We start from the raw sequence: 21,111 nt of genomic DNA on the forward strand, positions 1-21,111 counted from the left end.
ATTTAAGTTATATATACACAACTAATGTAAACAAAATTATACTATTAGTCATCAAGCCATTCAAAGGATATTTACATTCAAGTGAGGTATACTTTAAGTGGTTAAGCACCTCAACCATCAACCGGTAGATTGAGAGCTAGAGTCATGCTGAAAGATAAGTGAGAACATTATTGACCCTCATGAAGGTGGGGTAAAAAGGAGGATATTTACAAGAAAAATTTCCTTAAATTTGAAATTTGTGATCTTGAAAATAAAATAGGTTATTCAAAGGAAATTTACATCAAAGTGAGGTTTGCTCAAGTGGTTGAGCACCCCACCAACATCAACCGATATATTAAAGATTCGAGTTATGCTGAAGAATAAGTGAAAACACTATTGATCCTTCAGGGTGAGTGGGGTGGGAAATGAAGGCCATTTACGAGAAAATCCCTAAAAGAATAACAAGGTAAATTGTTCTAAACAAGTATGATTAGTTATATGGAAAATAAGGAAGTATAGTATGTTACAATAGGTTGAAATACACTACTAATTTTGTACAAGATATTAAAATGTTGATATATTTAAGTTAAATGATCATATCGAAAGGATGTAAGTAAATGGATTATGAGATTTTGTCCCTTTTTGAGACAGCTGTTTAGTCAATGGTCGTCTTTTTATTTAATTTATATGAACCTTTTATTAGACCATGGTTTGAAGATTTTATTTGAGCAAATTACAAATCTTATGAGAAAACGTTAGATCATTGTTTTGCGTGTATTAAGGACTATATTTACACAAATTTTAAAAATATTGGACAAAATCTAAATGACCACCCAAAAAAGGCATAAATTAGCCTATTTAATGTAATATGGTCCAAATAATTATACCAATGAAGGGTAATATTGTTAGGAACATGGTTGGTGACTTTTATAAGTAGACGATCACTCTCCCTTGTCACAATTGGAGGCCCTATGCTCTTTGTATGGCACAATCTTGTCACATTTTGCATTGTAATCTACATAAATAAATACTCAAAAAATTGGATTTTTAAAAATCATTTGTAAGAAATAAAATTAAACAAAAAGTGGAATCTGGAGAGGATAGCGTGTGCACAAACCTTATTTCTATCTCTCCGAGGTATAGATGTTGTTTTTCAAAGATCCACAGCTCAAGCAAAACAAAACAGTAATTAAAAGAAAAATGTGATAACTTAGAGCAAATTAGTGCATAGCATACTAAATAAACATATTTGCTAAAAGATTTTTGATACACTCATAGTGTGTAGTGATTGCTTGTATAGGCTTAGGGATAAGACGTAATGCAAGAAAAACAATAATGAATATTGTCATGGGAGCTAATGGGGGAAAAGTAGTAGAAGAACTCATCAAACAATAATGAATCTATGAATATATCTGAATTTTGATCGAAATTGCTCTAATGATATCGAACTTTGAAAATGATTTTTTACCCCCTACACTATTAATAGTGTATTTAAATAATATACATGTGCCCATGTAGATACATTTTATAGAGTGCATCGATATTCTAAAAATCCTAAATCTGCTCGTCTATTGTTTAAATATACATGTTTTTAGAAATACCGGTTACACATAAGTAAGGAGTCTAATTACCTATCAAAATTCACTTTGTTTACCCATCAGTTCGACCAAATTAGTGATTATATCAGAAACACTAGATAAAAATAGATATAGATAAATACCCAGGGTGATAACAAATTGCTGGTCTAATTAATTGCTAAATCATGAGGTAACAATGTAATAAACCACTGTTACAATGATTAGGTACAGTAGAAAGGGTTTTAAAAAACCAACATTAAGAGTTAAAGAAATAAATCGAGATCTCATTTCTTGCTAATTACAACTACGATTTCATAATCACTCAATCAATTCTACAAAATTGGTGTACTCTGGTTTTTCTGTTTACCACTGTGTGCATAGTGTACAAGAACCCAACTCCCAGAACTACGATTTTGAATCAGAAGAGAGATATCTCTATTCACTCTATCAATAACGAGACCGAAGATTCCATCTTCAAACTAGACCATGTTTGTGAGTGCAGAATATGTGCCAAATACAGCTGAAATCAGTCCCACCACTATAATGAAACTGCAAGCTGCAAGCTGAATAGTACAAGAGCGAAATAAAATTACTTTTACATTAGCGCGGAGGGAGGGGGGGATTTTTTTCAACTAAAAAATGAAGAGGAAAATACCTGAAATCGCGTGATTTGATCCTTACTTAGTTGGATGTAGCATACACAAGGAAGGATTAAAGACTGAAACAAACAAGCAAAAGAAAAAAAAAGTCATGTTATGTACTTTAAGCTGATTAGCTTTTCACGTTCAGAGTAAAGTGAAACAATTTTGCTAACTTACCACAAGCATTACTAGTGAAGACCCAATCAATGACATTACAGAACCTGCAGTTAAGTTTCATAATGAAATATCTTAGTTTGTAAACAGGTTACTAAGTTGTAGCAGTTTCCTTCTTTTGTACTCGTGTATATCAGTACAATGCAAATGTTATATGAAAATACGTACCAAAATATGGAACTGCCAATGCAATGACCAGAGTTGAAAACACCAAAAGTGTTCTGATGAGTAAGGATACTACATAAGTTCTACGCTGAGGCGAAGGTAGGAATTCTTCTATGCCAAAAGCTACTGGTGTAAGTGTTATCGCGTATTTTGTGAGAGGGGCTATGACCTGCAAAAAAAAAACATTATTTATATTTAGATTTTCAATAGTCATCCAACGTAAAACAGGAGAAACAAATTAAGTCTTTTATGAGAAAAGCATAGGCTAAAGCAGCTAATATTCTTCTTACCACTGTCCAAGCTGCAACTTTTGAAGTAACAAGGTCTGTTGGCAAATTCAAAGTGAACTGTGGATTGGTGTTTTCACCAAACATTAAAAAACCACAAACCGCTGCTCCGAGGTATGAAAAAAAGGCAACGCTGAAGCTGCATCAGTATGAACCAACACAAGTTAAATCTTAAACCTTCAACTTGCAGATGTACATTTTGATTGATCACATTAAGTGCGTAATTCATTTAAATTTACCTTATAAGAAGAACAGATGGGAATTTTGAAGGTTCTTTCATTGATGAGTAGATATTTGGGAAAACTGAATGGCTTCCATAGCAGAAGCTATAAAGACCAATCGTGACAGGTAACCTTGCAATGTTAATAGCTGTTCCACTTGGGTGAAATCCAACATCATCAACCACCCCGACCCATAGCAAGCAGATCACCACGACAATCAGTGCAATCACTCCACCGGCTGAGTTAAAAGAATCACAATTCAACACACATTAGCACAAATAGAACAACTATGAACTAATTCAAGACATTTTGAGGTAAGTATCCAATACCTGAAACGATAGACAGCAAACGGAGATTTCTAAGCCAAACGGTTGGAAGTATGACAAGGGTAGAAATAATAGCACATATTTGATAAGAATTCAGATGAATTCCAGCAAACTCCATGTGACTATTCGGGAATAGGGCGCCAAGGTTATCACTCATCATAATCAAATACTCTATGCAAGAGGACTGTAAAAAGGAAAAAATAGTTCCAAGTTAAGGGCTACACACAGCAGTATGAAGCAGAGAGTGAGAATTAGACACTTACATATAGTTCCGCGTACAAGGCTATCTGCATTTGATGAAAATCCAAAATTAGCAACTAAACGAAACTCTTGTTCTACAAATTGAAAAAGCATTAGTATATATGTCATCAATAATTTGTCATACTCACAGCTATAAATATTCGACCAGACAATCCAAAGGCAGCTTGTCCGATATCTGGATAGGTTTCAATACCAGGAGAGCTTTCTAAACATTTTTTCAGAAGAGTTCCAGTATAAAAAGTAATGATTCCAAAAAGAAACAGAAGGAAAAGGCTACACCATCCCCCTTCTTTGAGTGCATAGGGAACCGAAAGGATCCCTATTCCACACAGAGCATTTATCGCTGCATTGAAAAATCAATCCAGGTTAAAGCAAACAAACAGGAGAATAGAGATGAGAGGCTTAAGTACTCCGAACATATATAGCAAGGAAAAACAAGCAGAACATATTGAGGTACCAATCTACTGATATTTAACCAAATAACTGGACTTTCAGGATAAACATTGATGTAAGTTCAGAACTTAGTACCTTTAAACAACAGTACATGAACAATATAGCTCCAGGAATATAAATATATGCGATCAAAGATGTTCTAGCATCATTTTCAAATGGTGCACATGATCAAAAAGTGCAACAGAAAGTGGACAGTCTTTAGACATAAATTTTATGATGACAAAATTGCAGGACCAAAGTTAGGCTACCCTAACAATAGAACAATAAGCCATCACTATATAAACAACAAGATAACATCTGTGTCTTACCATTAAGAACTGATTGAGCATATGAACATTGCTGTGATGGTGGCAATTCTGGTGCTGAATATCTTGCTGAAGAAACGATCGATAGCTTTGAAGGATTCGAAGTTGGAATTTCTTCCCTGTCAAGGCTTGGAGAAGAAATGAAAGGTTTACTGAGGGAATGTTCAGGTGTCAGAGTCTGAGACCTCATGTATGCTGAACTCAACATGGAGCTTCCCTTTAAAAAACTCAATGATGGAGGGGTCACCCCTGTGAACACGTCCATAGACCTCCTATATATTCAATAAAAGATTGAGTACTCTTCATTTGGATGAAAAATTGTACAAATTTCAAGTCAATTTACAAGAAGTAACAAAATGCAGTTATATTTGATCATGATGGTAGTATTTCCTTGAGCTGAGGGTCTATAGGAAACAACCTCTCTACCTACCTTCCTAGGCAAGGGTAAGGTCTGCAGACAGACTACCCTGAAGGTTTATATGATAAAAGATTATAGCACACACTTGGATCAGGGGATACTTTAAGTTAGCAGCTTCCTTTGAAAAAATTATGATAAGAACGAAATATCAATTGTTTAGTGCCACACTTTAAGGATTGCACTCATTGGCAAGGAAAAGAAGCTTTAGAGCGTTGATGACAACACCAGAACGCCCATAAAGCAAGGCAAAGTACTCAACATGTTATTTGCATTGCTTCAGGGCTTAAGCGGACCTCTGACAACAGTAGTAATTATAATAATAATAACAACAACAATAATAATATCCCTGGAACCAAATCCCAACTAACAGAATATCTATACATAATAACAACACAAATTTAAACACTCACATTTAACATCTTCTTAGTTATACATTTTTGCCTTTTCTTAATAATCTAACTATTTAAAATCTCAACTATTCCTTCAAAATCACCACTAGAGGGATAACTATCTTTTGGGATAAAAGTGATAGTGTTAAGGCCAGCTTACATGCACTTCGACTAAATCACCTAAATTTTCCGTCTCTACCTGAATTTGAACCTGAGATCTCACGATTCTCAATCCACTTCATAACCACCAAACCATACCCGATAAACTATACCCATACTTAAACACACGAAAAACATTATTACCACAAATTATACATTCTCTCCCACTTTATTAACCACTAGGCCAAGCGATATTACTATTCCTTTTTTTTTTTAACTTTGAATCAAGTTTCGTGCATCTAGACTATTCTTTCAAAATCAACACGTAGTGTCCGGCCAGCTTGCATGTACTTCGACTAAATCCCCTGTAATTTTTTTGACTCAAATTTCTCAATCCACTTCATTACCTACTGAGTCACCCCGATAACTATAACAAAACACACAAAAAAATTAACATTCTCCCTCACTTCATTAACTACTAAACCACGCGATATTACTATTCATTTATTTTCCATGCACGAAAAAAAATTAGCAATTCAATAAAATAAAAAATGATACCTATAACTTTGAGGCCAAGTAGGAGAATCAAGTTGGCTAAGAAAAGGGGCATGAACAGAGTGATTAGAGATTTCAGATCCAGAATCGTCGTCTTCATTAAGCGTATCAAGTGCCTCATTCTCTTCATTGTCAGTTTCGATTTGCAATAATCTATCAGCTCCATATTCTTCATCAAGCTTCATACCCATATCTATATTTTTGTGATTTTATTTGAAAAAAAACAAAAAAAAATTGTAGAAAACAATAGAGATTCAATTTGGGAGCAATAGAAAATAGATTGAAAATTGAGATTCCAGAGTTGTATAGAATGATGAAGAAAAAGAGGATGAGCTGTTTATACCTTTTTATTCTTTGTATATACTAGGTTAAAAAGACAAACCTACTTTGAGAATAAATGTATTTAAGATATGATTAGTTTTGAATTCGAATTTAGAAGCCCAATTAAATTTGAATTATATATCATATAAATTTTATATAAAAATAAAATTTTAATTAAAAATATAACAATTTCATCAACTACATCAAAATTCACGTAATTACGGGATATGCCTAGTTAATTAAGTCTAGTAAAGAATATTTTTTTTTTTAAAAAAGAAAGATAATATAAGCTTTTTTGTGTGTTTAATAAATTGATTATTTTTACCTAATTAAAAATTATTTTTTTAAATTTCGTAATAAAATACTAATGCAACTACTATATTTTATAAAATTTAGGTTCATAATGATATTTTAGTGAAAAATCTTTGCTTTTAGTTATTTTCATTAAGAGGATTCTTAAAAAGTTGAAATTACATTTGATTTGTTAAATTCATAAATAATTAGTGGACAAAATTGTAAACAATCCATCCATCCCTTTTACATGTTAATTTGTCTTAGTAATATTAATAATCGGAGAATGCTCAACTAACTATTATAGTAATTGTAATATTTGATTTTTAAATTTTCTCGTTTAGAATAATATCTTTAATAAATTACATGTCTCACGTTTTTATCCTATTATTACTCAAACATTCAAACTTCGTAATTAATTTTACATATTTTTTTAAAATATTCATGTATCTCCTCTTTTCGTGCGTATATTTTTGTATTGTAATCACTGATAATAAATCTCGTAGATTGTGATTTGACTATTTTAATGGAGAACCAAGAGAACTAGCTAGCCAGTGGCTACCACACATACAAACTAGTGAAAACCATGTTTTTTTTTTCATTTAAAAATTATTTAAATCATAAATAAATTTACACATAAAAATTACTTATTGAAGTATTATTTTACATTATCATTATATAAAAGTTAAAACCTTTTCAAATGATATAAATAATGTTCTTTTACCTTTTCAGGGAACATGACTCACGTGACTTTACTGGAAATTTGGAAGCTTGCATTCAGCAGTGTTTATATATTTATATCCTTTTTTGAGTGAGTTTATATAAAATTGATTCGAAATTTAAAATTTTATGAACTTAACGTTAAAATTTATTATGTTTTAAATTTTATATAAGAATACAGTCATATATGAAATTATAGTTATGACTTACGATAAGTAATTTTATTAATATATATATGTTTGTTTAGTTATATTATTATTTTTAAATTTCATAATTAATACTTATATAACAGATTATTTATCATTTGTTATGATATGATTGTTTATGGTTCTAAGTTTTAACAATAAAACACTTATTGAATTTAATAAAAAAAAACAGAAAAGAAAATGACAAATATATTAATATATTAATGATAATATATAATTGAGTTAAAATAACTTCTAATCGATTAATTGACAATATTCCTTCCTTAATTGTAGTGTTTAGTAGAGGGTAGGATATAGTAATCTTGATTTTCTCCTTATTAGTTGTTATCAATCTCCTAATTAGTAGTAATTTCGTATTTTGATTCTTTCTTCCATTTTTTTAGTTGCCAAAAATTTATAAAATTTTACTGTAGAACATTTAAAATCTCCTATTTTTAGTTGCGTTAGAAATTAATATCGTTTTTTTAATTTAATTTCTTTTTTTAAAAAAAACATAAAAAAAATATATCATATTTACTCCAACTTCATGTCAATGTATTTATATTTACAACAAATACATACCAATTTCATACTAAAAGTATTTCATTTTACCAAATTTATTCAGAAAACAATTTTATACCATGCATATACATAATACAATAAATTCATACAAATTGCATACTAAAAGTTAGAGTATACCATTTTATCAATTTCAATCGAAACATAATTTTATAATAAATTTCACATCAAATTTTTATCAATTTCATGTCAATATACACACATATTATAACAAATTCATATTAATTTCATATTACACTATTTTTACATAAAAAAATATACTGAATTCTGATGAATCCGTATACGATCACCCCATTTTGGAGGACCTACTAAGCATCTAGTAACATGTGGTGTGGGATTTTATTAATTTTTGAACTTGCAAATATTCCGTGGGTCAGTTTTGTCGTATTATAAAGTGGTGCGATTTGATTTATTGACGAAGACTAATTTAAAAATGATGGAGTGGAGACTTAATTTTATAAGATTTAATATGTCTTTTGTTTCTTTAATTCATCTAAATAAATCTCTTTTCTCGTTTTTTTATAATAAAAAAAAAACATATTGTCATAATAAAATTAGAGTTATGTTTAAGGCTATAATTTTAAAAATTTTAGTAATATATTAGGACGAAATTGTCCCCATATAATTTATTGTTATGAACTAGCTTCGTCATAAAATACAATTGAGAAATAGAAATAACAAACAAGTCTTCTTAATACGAAACTGAGAATGTTAATTTAAGGAGAAGAAGATTAAAAAACTCAGAGATATAATAGAAGGAGATGAAGAACTTATAATAAGAATGGAGACGTGAGGAATCAATCTCTTTTACTCGAAATATCATTTTTACGAATGAAATAAACAAGCATAATACATAACTAAACTTTGAGTATGCACATCTACACACATTAATTTGTCTCTATTGTGTTACTTGAATACTACAATAGTCCAAATTATAAAATAATCGTCTAGACATCTCTAAAATTTATATGCCACATTACACTTTTTATTTGTGGCTTCATATCATGATCTCACAAAATGTATGATGAGCTACATGTACAAGTTGAATCAATTTGACATAACCAATGGTAATATGTTCTTTACCGTCATTTCAATCTTCACTGGAATATGAAACCATATTGATATTTGATTCGGTACTAGTCACTGTTAATGTTGAACATGTTGAATTCGTGATCTCATGAATGGTGGATGAGCTACAAAATATATTTGGCTCTGACTAATTTGGGATTGAGACATACTTGATTGATTAAGATGTTATTATGATTCGATTTTCATTACATGTTGAACATGTTGAATTCATGATCTCACGAATGATGGATGAGCTACATAATATAGTTGATCCTGACTAATTTGGGATTGAGACATACTTGATTATATTGCTTAAGGCATACATATTGAATTCATGATCTCGCGGACGATGGATGAACTATATAATAAAGTTGGTCCTGAGTAATTTGGGATTGAGATATATTTGATTGCTTATTAAAGTTTTGTTATGATTTGGTAGTAGTCTTTATTACATGTTGAACTTGTGATCTCACGGGTAATGGATGAGCTATATAATATAGTTGGTCCTGACTATTAAGATGTTGTCATGGTTTGATACTAGTCTTTATTACATGTTGAATTCATGATCTCATAAATGGTGGATGAGCTACATAAAATAACTTCTTCGACTAATTTGGGATTGAAACATACTTGATTGATTTTGTTATGATTTGGTACTAGTCACTATTGCACGTTGAAAAAATTGAATTTGTGATCTCGTGGATGGTGAATGAGCTAAAAAAACTAGCTTCTCTTGACTTATTGAAACATACTTGATTGATTAAAGACGATTGTTTCAAACTACTTTTTCCAATAAAACTGAATAACAATAACAACAGAAAATAGACAAGAAAGTAGAGGGATGTGACTCTTCAATCACATCCTAAACATATGTTTGCTTCTCAAAAATACTATCGAATGTATATCAAATCCTCCAAAAGTTATTTGTTTTTGGATAACTCGATCCAGGAGCAACAACATTTCTGAAGAGTCACATCAACATAGTCCTAAATTGCAGGGGAAATTACATGACAACATAAACAACTTCTCACTTTGGAGGACAGAATGTAACGAGATATCGCGGAGCCCTACATGTATAAAGGCTTGAAGCATCATCAAATGCATAACTATAAGCCTTTGGACAAATAGCTTTAAACAGATTAGCAAAAACAGTTGGCTTACAAGTTTTTGGATTTGCATATTGTCCTGTACAACAATACTTTGGTGATTGTATAGCCAAACAAGCACTTTTACAACCAACAACTCTGTCTCCAGATTTCACTTCAAGTGCTGATGGACAACATATGTTCAAATCAGCTTCACACTGCGCTACGCCACATCCAACCCCTCCTCCCACAGGTTTCATCGATACTGGCAAGTTGAACCCATCGACTAAACTTACATCGTAGAAATGTAAGGGTGAAGTCGATGAGCCTAGTGTCATTTCCACTACAGTAGCCGGGGGCTCACCTCCTAGCCCCCGGCATTGTAACTGACCACCACAATTGCCAGTATCACATTTTCCTTTCCCATTTTCATCAAAATGACAGTTCTGTCTCCCCCATATTCTCCCTGACCACTTATCAGGCACGTCGAGGACCATTTGCTCACCGGTGCTAAGGTGAAAACCGCCTTCTTTTAGTGTAGTCTGCCCTGCACCACCAAGAATCCCGGGCCATATGCTCTCCTTGCAGTTGTTTACTAGAATGACTTGTGTTCCATCTGCAAGTCACATGAAAAAACAATGTGTGGTAACATTAGACACAAATGCAAAACCGGGATTTTGAGTTTATACGTTCTGAATGAATTATATGTACATATCAAGTAAACTTCACGACATAAACATAGGATTTGAGTTTTTGACCAAAGCTACTGAGTTCTGTCGAACCTGAGAATTAGAGAAAATGAGTTGAAGTTAGAGACTTACCAATGCTAAAAAGAAAGAGAAATATGCAGAGCAAAATATGGATAAGATAAGATGAGATAGGCATTTTGGCTCTAGTAAGTGAAAATTAAGTGTTGAATGATCAAATTATGGACAAGGACTAAGGTTTTTAAAGTACACATTTTCTTAGTGGAGAACATTCCCCTTTAAAAGATAAGTGCTTGTGTGCTTTCCTTTTGTCTCTTTTTCTTTTTGTTTTTTCAATACGTTGTTTTGAGTTGTAAAGTTATATACATCGTCGATATAACATATTTTCACACTATCAGGTCATTCAACGGATATTCATAAGTAAGTTTTTTTAAAATGTGAGATTTGTAATCTTGAAAATAAAATATCTGATACAATTTTTTATACGGAAGGAGGTGTACATAACTTAAAACTCTTTTTAACTTTTTCTTTGGAATATATGCATTGCTTCAAGTGGAGGACTTCTGCTACTAGTACTGTTTTAATTATATGGCAATGGCAAATACAAGTTCACATGTTAAACTTTGAAAAAAAATGGTGAATGGCTTTACAGTGCAAGATGATTCATGATATGTTTGAATGTTATTTATTTTATTAAAACGTAGTTGATTAGTAACAATTTCAACATAGTTTGTGTCCAGGTAACTTTTTACCATTATATCATTGAAGATCGTCGATATTTGTTGAAAGTATACCATAACAAACATCTGGGGAGATGTAAAGACATGAAATTTTTTAAATCTAGGAAGAGAGTAGACTCAAAGATATCGAGTTTCTTCTCCTAACAGACTTTAAGTTAGGTAGCTTATGAACGATATTAAGAAATTTATTTTAAAAAGAAATAAACAAGATTATTTTTTTACTAATAAAAAAAAGGTTGTTTTAACTTTTTTTTTAAATGTTGTGTACTAGAAGCAATCTTCTAAGCTTTGTAAAGAAAAAGGGGGGCCTCTAAATATTTTATATTGTGACATGATAAAGAATTGTCTTCTAATATTCTTAGGGGGATTCAAAAAGAATTATTTAATACTAAAGAATATTACTCTTGACAGGGAAGATTTTTTTTAGTTGCTTAAAGTGTTAAACCTATACATAACTTTCATAGTAGCTAGAGGTTAGAGTGGACATAATATCTCCTTTATTACAATCTTGTATCGATTACTTCTCTTTCGAGCTTGAGAGTTTTTCAGAAACAATCTCTATTTAATCACATTTCATATAAACAAAAATATCGTACGTTCGAGGTTTTTCTTTTCTCTCAAAGTGTCATCATCTATGCTAGATAGCTTAGCACTTGTTAGTAGCAATTCAATCGATCGTTCATGATCAAAGTTGCATATTGTATTGGTTTCATGTCCTTTCATCACAAGCACACTACTAAAACGTTTCAATTTGTTTGTCTGAATTTTGTCTTGGCACGAAATTCAAGAAAGTAAAAAAGATTTTTGAACTTGTCGTCCCAATGAACCAATAGACAAGATAAAAGTTGATAATGGGAATATACTTCACTGAAACAAATCTCAAACAGAAATGACTGTCACTAGGACTCAAGTCTCAACTCATTAATAGATCTTCATCTACTCGAAAAATGACAACTAAATCAGGATCTTTGTTCCATGTAAAAACCTCTATCTATTGCCAATGCTCTAACTAGTATACTGGAAACTTCGCGTCCACTTGACAATGAGCAAAACTGATGGACGATTCAGAAATAACATAACAAAGCCAGAAAAGCTAATATTTTACCGACCATCCATACACCAATCTTGATGATGATTCACTGCAACTCATATGAGGAAAAACTGAAACCAAATCTTCCCTCATTTGTGCATTTCAGTTCCAACTTCTGGAAAGGACTGCCAAAATAAATCCAATCACTTCCTTATCGACTTTAAACGTAAGAAGTTTTATAATAGATGGGCAAGGTTCATGAACATGAAATAGGTACTCCATATTAATGGGAAGACATCAAAGAGAAAGAGTTTGGTAAAAGATGGTACCTGCTATTAGGATCGTAATAGAAGCCATTGATGGAGCCATCACTACTGGAGAAGCAAACATAATAAAAACCCGCAATTGTCAACCCACAGTCTGTTCCAACATTCACGAAGTATTGTTCTTTCCATCTCTGCAAAGTCAAAGTCAGAATGGTAACATATCATGACTGCTGCAATCAAGCTCCTTTACTGTGTAAATCAGTAATAGAAGACATGTTACCATGAATATGTACGGGTAGTTATTCAGGTCCAGTGATTTACCACCATCGACGTCCACTTGGCTCTGAAAAGGGCAGAAAAGATCAAGAAGGCTGAGTATCTGCATTTAAAAAAGAAGCTCTGACTGCTTACCAGAAGGGGTGAAAATGACGGGAACTTGGTCCAGTGCTTTATGTCATCTTCTGATCTGATCATAAAACCAAACCAGTTAGATAAACTTCTAAGCTTGTAAATTAGTCTAACCATTTGGAATAAATATTGGTCAATGTATAAAGAGGAGGAAAAGAGCATACGTGGCGCCCCATTTGCCAGTGAAGAAAGTATAGTTCTTGGTATCAACAATTTCTCCTTCCCAGAAAGTAACTACCTGGCAATACCACGAAGAACTGGTGTTAACCTGCTATACTATATTTTCGAGGTAGGCCCATGATAAATATATAAAAGAGCATTCAGAACATATTGGATAACTGTCTTTTTACCAAAAAACAGAAAACAAATCACAGAACAGAGTTTCAATAACATGCTGAAGACTGATAACAACTTAACGAATCTCTTCCACAGTAAGTTAATTCTCTATGGAAATGAAACTACTAAAGAGACAAGAGGGTGTGCACCTCTCTGTACTTTGTGTGTTGCCAGCCTTTTACAGCAGCTCTACTATAATAATATTGAGAATTAGGTAACTACTTGATTGTTTAAGGCTAATAGCAGAAGTAAGAAGTTCTAAAGGACAAGGAGACCCAGCTTCAAGTGGTTACCAAACTAACAGATTCCGTGTTGCCAGTTTACAGCTCAAGTGTATGGAGAATTAGGTCACTTCTATTTTATTTTTTAATAAGTGGGAATTAGGTAATTACTTGATTGTTAAAGGTTTAAAATAGAAGAATGAGTTCAACAAACATGTATTGATTTAAAAGGTTTAACAAGAGAATAGCATTAAAAATATAAAGAAATATTAATTCGTAAGAAGCAGAACTTTGATTTCACTTATAAGAGATATAACTGCAGAATCTTTGACAGTGATTGGTAAAAGTACCTGCTATTAGATTTCATGCATATAAGGGAATGATAAGAAAATTCCTGAGTTTTTTTTACCTTTGGGGGCTAAGGATCATTTGCAGGGTCATATCAGCGAAAACTTTAGGACAAGGCAGCAATTACAGCTAATTGTAAAAAGCAGTTCTTGGAACTAGAGATAATCAACAAAATTGACTGTGAACTTGTGAGGACAGTAAAAATGTATGTGAGTACTGCTCTGCTAGACCAAAGAGATTAATGAGACCAAAATAGCTAGCTGCAGAGAGAGAGAGAGAGAGAGACTACTGATATGCCCAAAACAAATAACGAACTAAACTGCTCTTTCTTCATGAAGAGCAGTTTATAGCTTTCCCTCCCTTTCTTTTCTGGGTGGCGAGGTTGAGAAGCCTTTCTTTTATGTATTATGTATTACAAGTAAGAAACAGTGGCATGTTAAGTCCAAAAATAAAAAACTAAAGATATACCAGAATAGGCAGGAAACAAAATCATCAACCACCAAATTCTAAACAGGAATCAGAAGTTTATTACTCCTTATTTTCCTATGTCGTTCAAACTCTTCAAAAATGTCGGGTGCGTGTAAGATATTCCAGAAGTAGTGTTTCGAGAATCCGACGCGGTTATGGCATATTTTTGGAGAGTCCGAGCAACAGATATTTTTTCTGCTAGAGCATCTACAGCAGAAAACAATATATAGGACGTTTAATTCAACTAGAAACTCTCAGATATATTATTTAGATTGTTGGCATAAAGCATGGGTAATGATTTTTGAATTATCCTGGATGAAGCAGCAAAAAGTATAGGAACTGTCGAATAAAACATGTTACCTCGACACCACTTGAAATCATAGAAGAAAAATTAGACCAGTTAGATTAAGACCCTCTTTGTTCATCAATGACATTTCAAGCAACATGTTACCACCGGTGTAGCTTCATACAAGCAAAGCCAAAAGGTTAAGCCTTCAAGAGATGCCTATTCTTTATTCTATAATGAAGCTACGTATTTATGTAACAGAGAAATTTAATGAGGAAGAAAATGGAAAAGAGATCTAATGCTCTTTAAGTAAAAATAAAGGCTTCTTACTGGTGTATCTGCCATAGGGACATTAAGAGCTTCCATTGTACCACATAGATATCCATGATCAAGGTCACAACCCTGAATACGCACATTTACTCTCCAAGCTTCATCTTTTTGCTGACTCGAAACGTTCTGAGTTCCAGAAAATGCCTGGAACAAAGCAATTCAGTGAGAAAAGATGAAACTTCACACTTGTGTGACAAGCTGAACAACCATAAACTGTAAGTTGTAATGCTTCACGGCTAAATTAATAGCCAAAAGGTACAATTAAAAGGAAGGATTGAACCACCATTGTGCCCTTTCCATAATTGGCCAAAACGTGAGAGTGAGAAGAATGCCCCCTTGCAGCAGCTGATCAATGAACCTATCAGGTGGACGCCCATAGGCCATAAAGCTTTGGTGGAAGGTGACTTTTAAAATAGCCTACATGGCCTCACCTCAGGGTTTTTGCAGCTAGGGAAAGAACAAGGTGTGTAGGCTACTAAATTACTTTTCTAGGGGTCTCAAACAAGCTTAAGAAAAAGGGAACTTGAAGCCCACTGATGCTTACTGAAGTTAGATTTCAATCAAAGCAAACACGACTACTCTCAGTCCACCAAGAGGTTAGGCAGCAACATTCTGATCATTCTCATCTTATACAATTTGGCTATGATACAAGCAGCAAAAGAACAAAATTTTCAAAATCAGGTATAGGGGAGCTCAGATTCTTCTCTGGTATTAAGTTCGCCAGAATATAGAAAGAATCATAATTCCATTGTTGAAGGACGGAAAAAAAAAGATAGAAACAACAGGAGCAGTCGGAAAAAATAAAAAAAGCAGAAGCTCACCTGTCCAACACTTAGAAGTGTACAGACTGAAGGCAAAGTATTTCCTGAAGTTCCACCTTTGCAGTTGGAAGAAAACAAGCATTTCAGTCGTGCAACAACTACTTACTACTCGGAAATACAAATCACATAATTTGACACCAAAAAGTACAAAACTTTAGCAACACAACTTACAAACACCACTAATATTAATTACAACAACATACCCAATGTAATTTCCAGAAGTTCAACATTTGCAGTTGAAAGAAAACGAGCATTTCAGTCGTGCAACAACTACTTACTGCTCAGAAATACAATTCACATAATTTGACACCAAAAATTACAAAAATTTAGCAACACTACATACTAACACCACAAAATAACAACAACAATAAGCAACATGCCCACTGTGATTTCCTGAAGTTCCACTTTTGCAGTTGAAAGAAAACAAGCATTTCAGTCTTGCAACAGCTACTTACTACTCAGCAGACACAAATCACATAATTTGACACCAAAAAGTACAAAACTTTAGCAACACTACATACAAACACCACCACCACCACCAACAACAACAACAACAACATACTCAGTGTAATCCCACGAGTGGGTCTAGGGAGCGTAGTGTGTACCAGAACTTTATTTTCGATAGACGTTTAGCTCAAGAAAACTACATACTAACACCACCAACAACAAAAACAACATACCCACTGTAATCCCACGAGTGGGTTTGGGTAGGGTAGCATGTACCAGCCCTTTATTTTACACTCCCACGAGTGAGTCTGGGGAGGATAGTGTCTACCATACCTTTATTTCCAATAGACACTCATCTCATAAAAACTACATACTAACACCACCACCACCACAAACAACAACATCATATCCACTATAATCCCACGAGTGAGTGTGGGGAGAGTAGTCTGTACCAGACCTTTATTTCTGATTGACACTCAGCTCAAGAAAACTACACACAAACACAATGATAATCAAACATACTGTAATCATAAATTGAAGAAACCCAATTCAAATTTCACTTAAACCACCAAATTGAGCAAAGTGACCAGCCCAGATCTTTTCAAATGAAACTTCAAATAGATAAAAATAAACAAAAAAAAATGCTAACTTTATCTGATTCTCAATGTAAAAACAAGAAACAAATAAACCCGCATTGCACTGATAAAACTAAACCCAGTTTCTACATCCATAATCAAAATTGCAACTTCGATTAAAAATAAAGATATTCAATCAAAAATATGACAAATTAATTGCAAATTCATTACCTGAAGGCTGCGAAAGTGCAGAAGAAGTCTCCACAACTCTCACAGGCATTTTGCTTTCGCCTCTATTGAGAATTGAGAACAGGGCCTATTTTTCATAGAAATTTATTTTTTCAGAAAATAACTAAATAAAAAAAACTGTTTCTGTTGATTTTATTTGATTTTTTGGCAATATATTTTGTTTGTCCTTTTTTAATTCCTTTTTTAAAAAATATTTTTTTTTATAATTTTAATTTTTTATTTAACTTTTTTAGGTTGCATATATTTAATTTAAGGTCAAGATAAATGAATTGAAGAAATATGTAGTTGATATGTTTTTGATAAAAGAAATTGATAGATAATAATATGATAATAGATTTGCTTATTGATGGTTACATTACATTACACTAAAAAGCAGTTGATTATTGAAAGATTAGACATACCAAATTGATTAAAATGAAAAAAGAAATCATTTATATTTCAAGATTTACTTTAAAGTCCAATTTGATTTATTAAGTACTTTTATTTATCCATCATTTTATGATAATTTAACATATAATACCTAATGGAGTAATTAATAATTATTTATAGACTGATAGTAGAAAAGAAGAACGAATAATGAAAGGGAAGACGAGGAAGTAACGATTGCTCTGAGAAATTTAATTTTGTAATTCACTATAAATTTGTTTTTTTACTTTTTTTTTTATAGTTATATATTATTACAAAAATTAGGCCAAATATATAAGCAGATGTCTAAACTTGTTGAATTTTTTCCCTCGCGTATTTCAATCGCGTATCCTAACCGTTGTCTGATGTGGAACCAGATTTGTGAGGGGTATTGATAGAGGATACATATGTTGTTCCACAACTCATTAGTCCAATTGAAGTGAAAATGTTCGAAAATAATTGTGTTTTACTTAAGTCATTTGAACACATTAGAAAACAAATGAGACTAAACGGGTTGTCTTTATTCCTTCAATCAAAATTATAACAATTCGAACACAATTGAAGGCATTTACAATAGAAAAGCCGATCAAAATCAACCATCAGTATTTTAAAGGAATAAATTATGGGTGGTTCAATAGAAAAATGACGTAGTTGAGGTACCTGAGGAAAAAAACCCAACAAATTTAGGGATCTGTTTATGTATTTGACCCAAAAATTATAATCTTTTCTTTTCTTAATTTTGTTTTATACAAACTTTACTACATACATTGAGACGAATGAAGTTGATAAACTGTTGGTGAAGAAGGTGGATAGTGAATGAGATTGTTCCTCAGAGATTTTATTTTGAGTTGGGACTATAAAAAAATTCAATTCAACTTTAGTCTGAGTATTAAAAATCGAAAATCAGAAATATTTACATGATGACGTCCGCCGTTTCCACAGTTGGAATATCAAAATTTGGTTAACCAAATTTTCTTTTCACAAGTCTTATAAGCAGGTAGACTTCTACCAAATTTAAGTTCAAAGTCTCTAGTATTGTCGACGTTAAGAGTGAAGGATGAAATCAAATAGTTCTGAGATTATATTATAATGCCATTTAAGTTGTTGTTTAATTGGTAAGTCTGAAATAACTTATCTCGAAATTAATAATTAATAGTGAGATAAATTATCCCTCTCAGGTGATATAGTAATCTAGGAATAACTAATCTCGAATAAAACAAGTAAATGACTAAAAATATCTCTTTGAAGTTTAAACCCTTTTATATATCACTATTCACATTCATGAAAGATATTTTTATAAACAAAATAAATTAATCTTTAAATTTATGCAATGCATATTATTTTAAATTTATCAAAATAAACACTTTAGAAAATAATCTCACAAGAACTTTTTCTATTATAACTTTGAATTCTAGTTCCTTTTCTAGTAAGTATACATAAATGAGTTATGACTTTTAGATTGCTTTGATATTAGCTTTTGGCATTTAAACGTTAAATTAAAATGATGTGACGAGACACATAAAATTCTTTCACTCTTATTTAAAAAATTTTAATTCAAATTTAAATATAAAAACATATAATGATTAAATAAACATTCCATTTAATAAACTCCACACAACTTATATTTATTTAACATAAGGTCCAAATAGCAAGTCACAATCGGGACAACATAAAGTTAGATATATTGGTTCGAACTCAATAATTTCAATTAGAATGTTATGTGCATCTTAATAACTTCTTACTTAACAAAATATAAAACTGATTTAAACCAACAAATCAAATGATTCTGATAAAATTTAAATTTTACATTTATAAAATTCAAATTCTAAATCCGTTTCTTATTCAATTATGGTCCTTTAAGGATGAAATCCACTGAGTTGTCTATCTTTTTCAATTGACAAGAAATTAAGTGGGCCAAACAAAAAGACAAGAAACAAAAGTTGCAGCGTGAAGGACACTGGGCCTCATTTTATAAGTCATCAAAGGCTGCTTTTGCTAAACTTTGTCAACTCTCAAAACAAAAAATAATCATAATAAATAATCCAATAGTAGTATAATTCGATTCCGATTCATATTTTTACTTTCAAATATTAAATATGCATAAATAGATATTTAAATAAACGCACATAATAAATCACACCATTTACCATGTATTTAAAAAAAATATTAAAATTAAAAAAAAATATTCAAACTTTAAAATCCGACTCGATAACGCACATAATATGCAAAATCTATTCTCAATTCTCGAAGGAGGGGTCCCATAATCCCATGTTCTTATTTGGAAGATTTTATAATTCCCTTAAGAAGACTTTATTCAACAACTTCACCACTGAACTATTAGTGGCTGTTAATATTCTCTTTTAAAAAAAGAGATTGGAAGTGTTAAATTAAAAATCCAAAAGAGGGCTAAGTTGAACTTATTCTTTAACTTGACCATACCTGATATCTATATTCTTTATTTTTTGAAGTGTACAAATAGATACTTAATTTTTGTCGAGTTGAACAAATAGACATGCATATACTATGTGACATAATACATGTAGGATGCCATGTAAGACCGCAAGTTGCCACATAGGATGCGTGTGTTTACTTGTTCAATTATATAGTTAAGTGACTACTACATTACTACTTGTACATACACAAAATTAGAGGACATAAATGTCAGATAAAACTAAGTTAATGGACATTTTACTTATTTATGTCTTTTTAATAATATTGGTACTTATTTAAGTTTATCTTCATTCATTTGTGGTGTCACCAGAAAAAACACTATGCCTTGTAATGAAATAAAAGTAGTAAACCTTGCCTTTTGCTTATGAAAACACAACTACTATATCACTTCTTTTTGTTGATAATTTTGCCTTTAACATTACTTCATTATACTAATGTCAAATACAGTTTTGGTGATGGCCGACTCTAGAACAATATTTTTCAATGTTTGTTGACCACAAAGTTTGGTTAATTTACCTATAATTTTCAATTTTGTTGACCACAAAATTTGGTTAATTTTCATTTAATTTCAATGTGTTTGACCACAAAGGTCGAAGTAATTGAACTTTTTGTATGTTTACTTTTTTATATTTTGTTTCCCCCGATGAATGGCTTAGCTCTGCCACTACGGATACACACATAAAAATAGAACTTTGGAACAACCACATTTGTTCATAGTTACATCAATTTATAATTTATCCAGTGTTCAAAATGAAGAGAACTTGACATTCACTATTAGAAACATAGACTTTTCAGTCGCAAATCAATGAAAAATTTGTAGTATGATTCATGATTTTCCCACCAATTTCCCATTGAACCAACTCAATGGGAAAAGCATGGTTCCTAAGTTTTCCATGTGAAAGACTACTATTCAATCAAAATATC

At 31.8% G+C, this 21,111-nt stretch overlaps 3 protein-coding genes across 3 annotated transcripts; all 3 read right to left on the minus strand.

Moving 5' to 3' along the window:
- Positions 1–1,705: 1,705 nt before the first annotated feature.
- LOC107031868 (amino acid transporter AVT1D-like) lies at positions 1,706–6,190 on the minus strand. Its single transcript, XM_015233358.2, has 11 exons — positions 5,854–6,190; positions 4,393–4,661; positions 3,760–3,974; positions 3,634–3,657; positions 3,374–3,554; positions 3,063–3,282; positions 2,827–2,962; positions 2,540–2,705; positions 2,375–2,418; positions 2,212–2,274; positions 1,706–2,119 (listed from the first exon to the last, which is right to left on the minus strand). Exons 1-11 carry the CDS (start codon positions 6,039–6,041, stop codon positions 2,036–2,038), a joined length of 1,590 nt encoding a protein of 529 aa, XP_015088844.1. The 5' UTR covers positions 6,042–6,190; the 3' UTR covers positions 1,706–2,035.
- Positions 6,191–9,784: 3,594 nt separating this feature from the next.
- Positions 9,785–11,120, minus strand: LOC107031869 (thaumatin-like protein). Its single transcript, XM_015233359.2, has 2 exons — positions 10,921–11,120; positions 9,785–10,715 (listed from the first exon to the last, which is right to left on the minus strand). Exons 1-2 carry the CDS (start codon positions 10,982–10,984, stop codon positions 10,042–10,044), a joined length of 738 nt encoding a protein of 245 aa, XP_015088845.1. The 5' UTR covers positions 10,985–11,120; the 3' UTR covers positions 9,785–10,041.
- Positions 11,121–12,356: 1,236 nt separating this feature from the next.
- Positions 12,357–17,467, minus strand: LOC107031936 (glucose-induced degradation protein 4 homolog). The gene is made up of 8 exons (XM_015233450.2): positions 17,314–17,467; positions 16,061–16,116; positions 15,240–15,383; positions 13,415–13,488; positions 13,254–13,308; positions 13,123–13,185; positions 12,906–13,033; positions 12,357–12,761 (listed from the first exon to the last, which is right to left on the minus strand). The coding sequence occupies exons 1-8, from the start codon at positions 17,360–17,362 to the stop codon at positions 12,683–12,685; spliced, it is 648 nt and encodes a 215-aa protein (XP_015088936.1). The 5' UTR covers positions 17,363–17,467; the 3' UTR covers positions 12,357–12,682.
- Between the last annotated feature and the right edge of the window lie 3,644 nt (positions 17,468–21,111).

This window comes from Solanum pennellii, chromosome 10 (genome assembly GCF_001406875.1).
Source record: "Solanum pennellii chromosome 10, SPENNV200".
NCBI lineage: Eukaryota > Viridiplantae > Streptophyta > Magnoliopsida > Solanales > Solanaceae > Solanum > Solanum pennellii.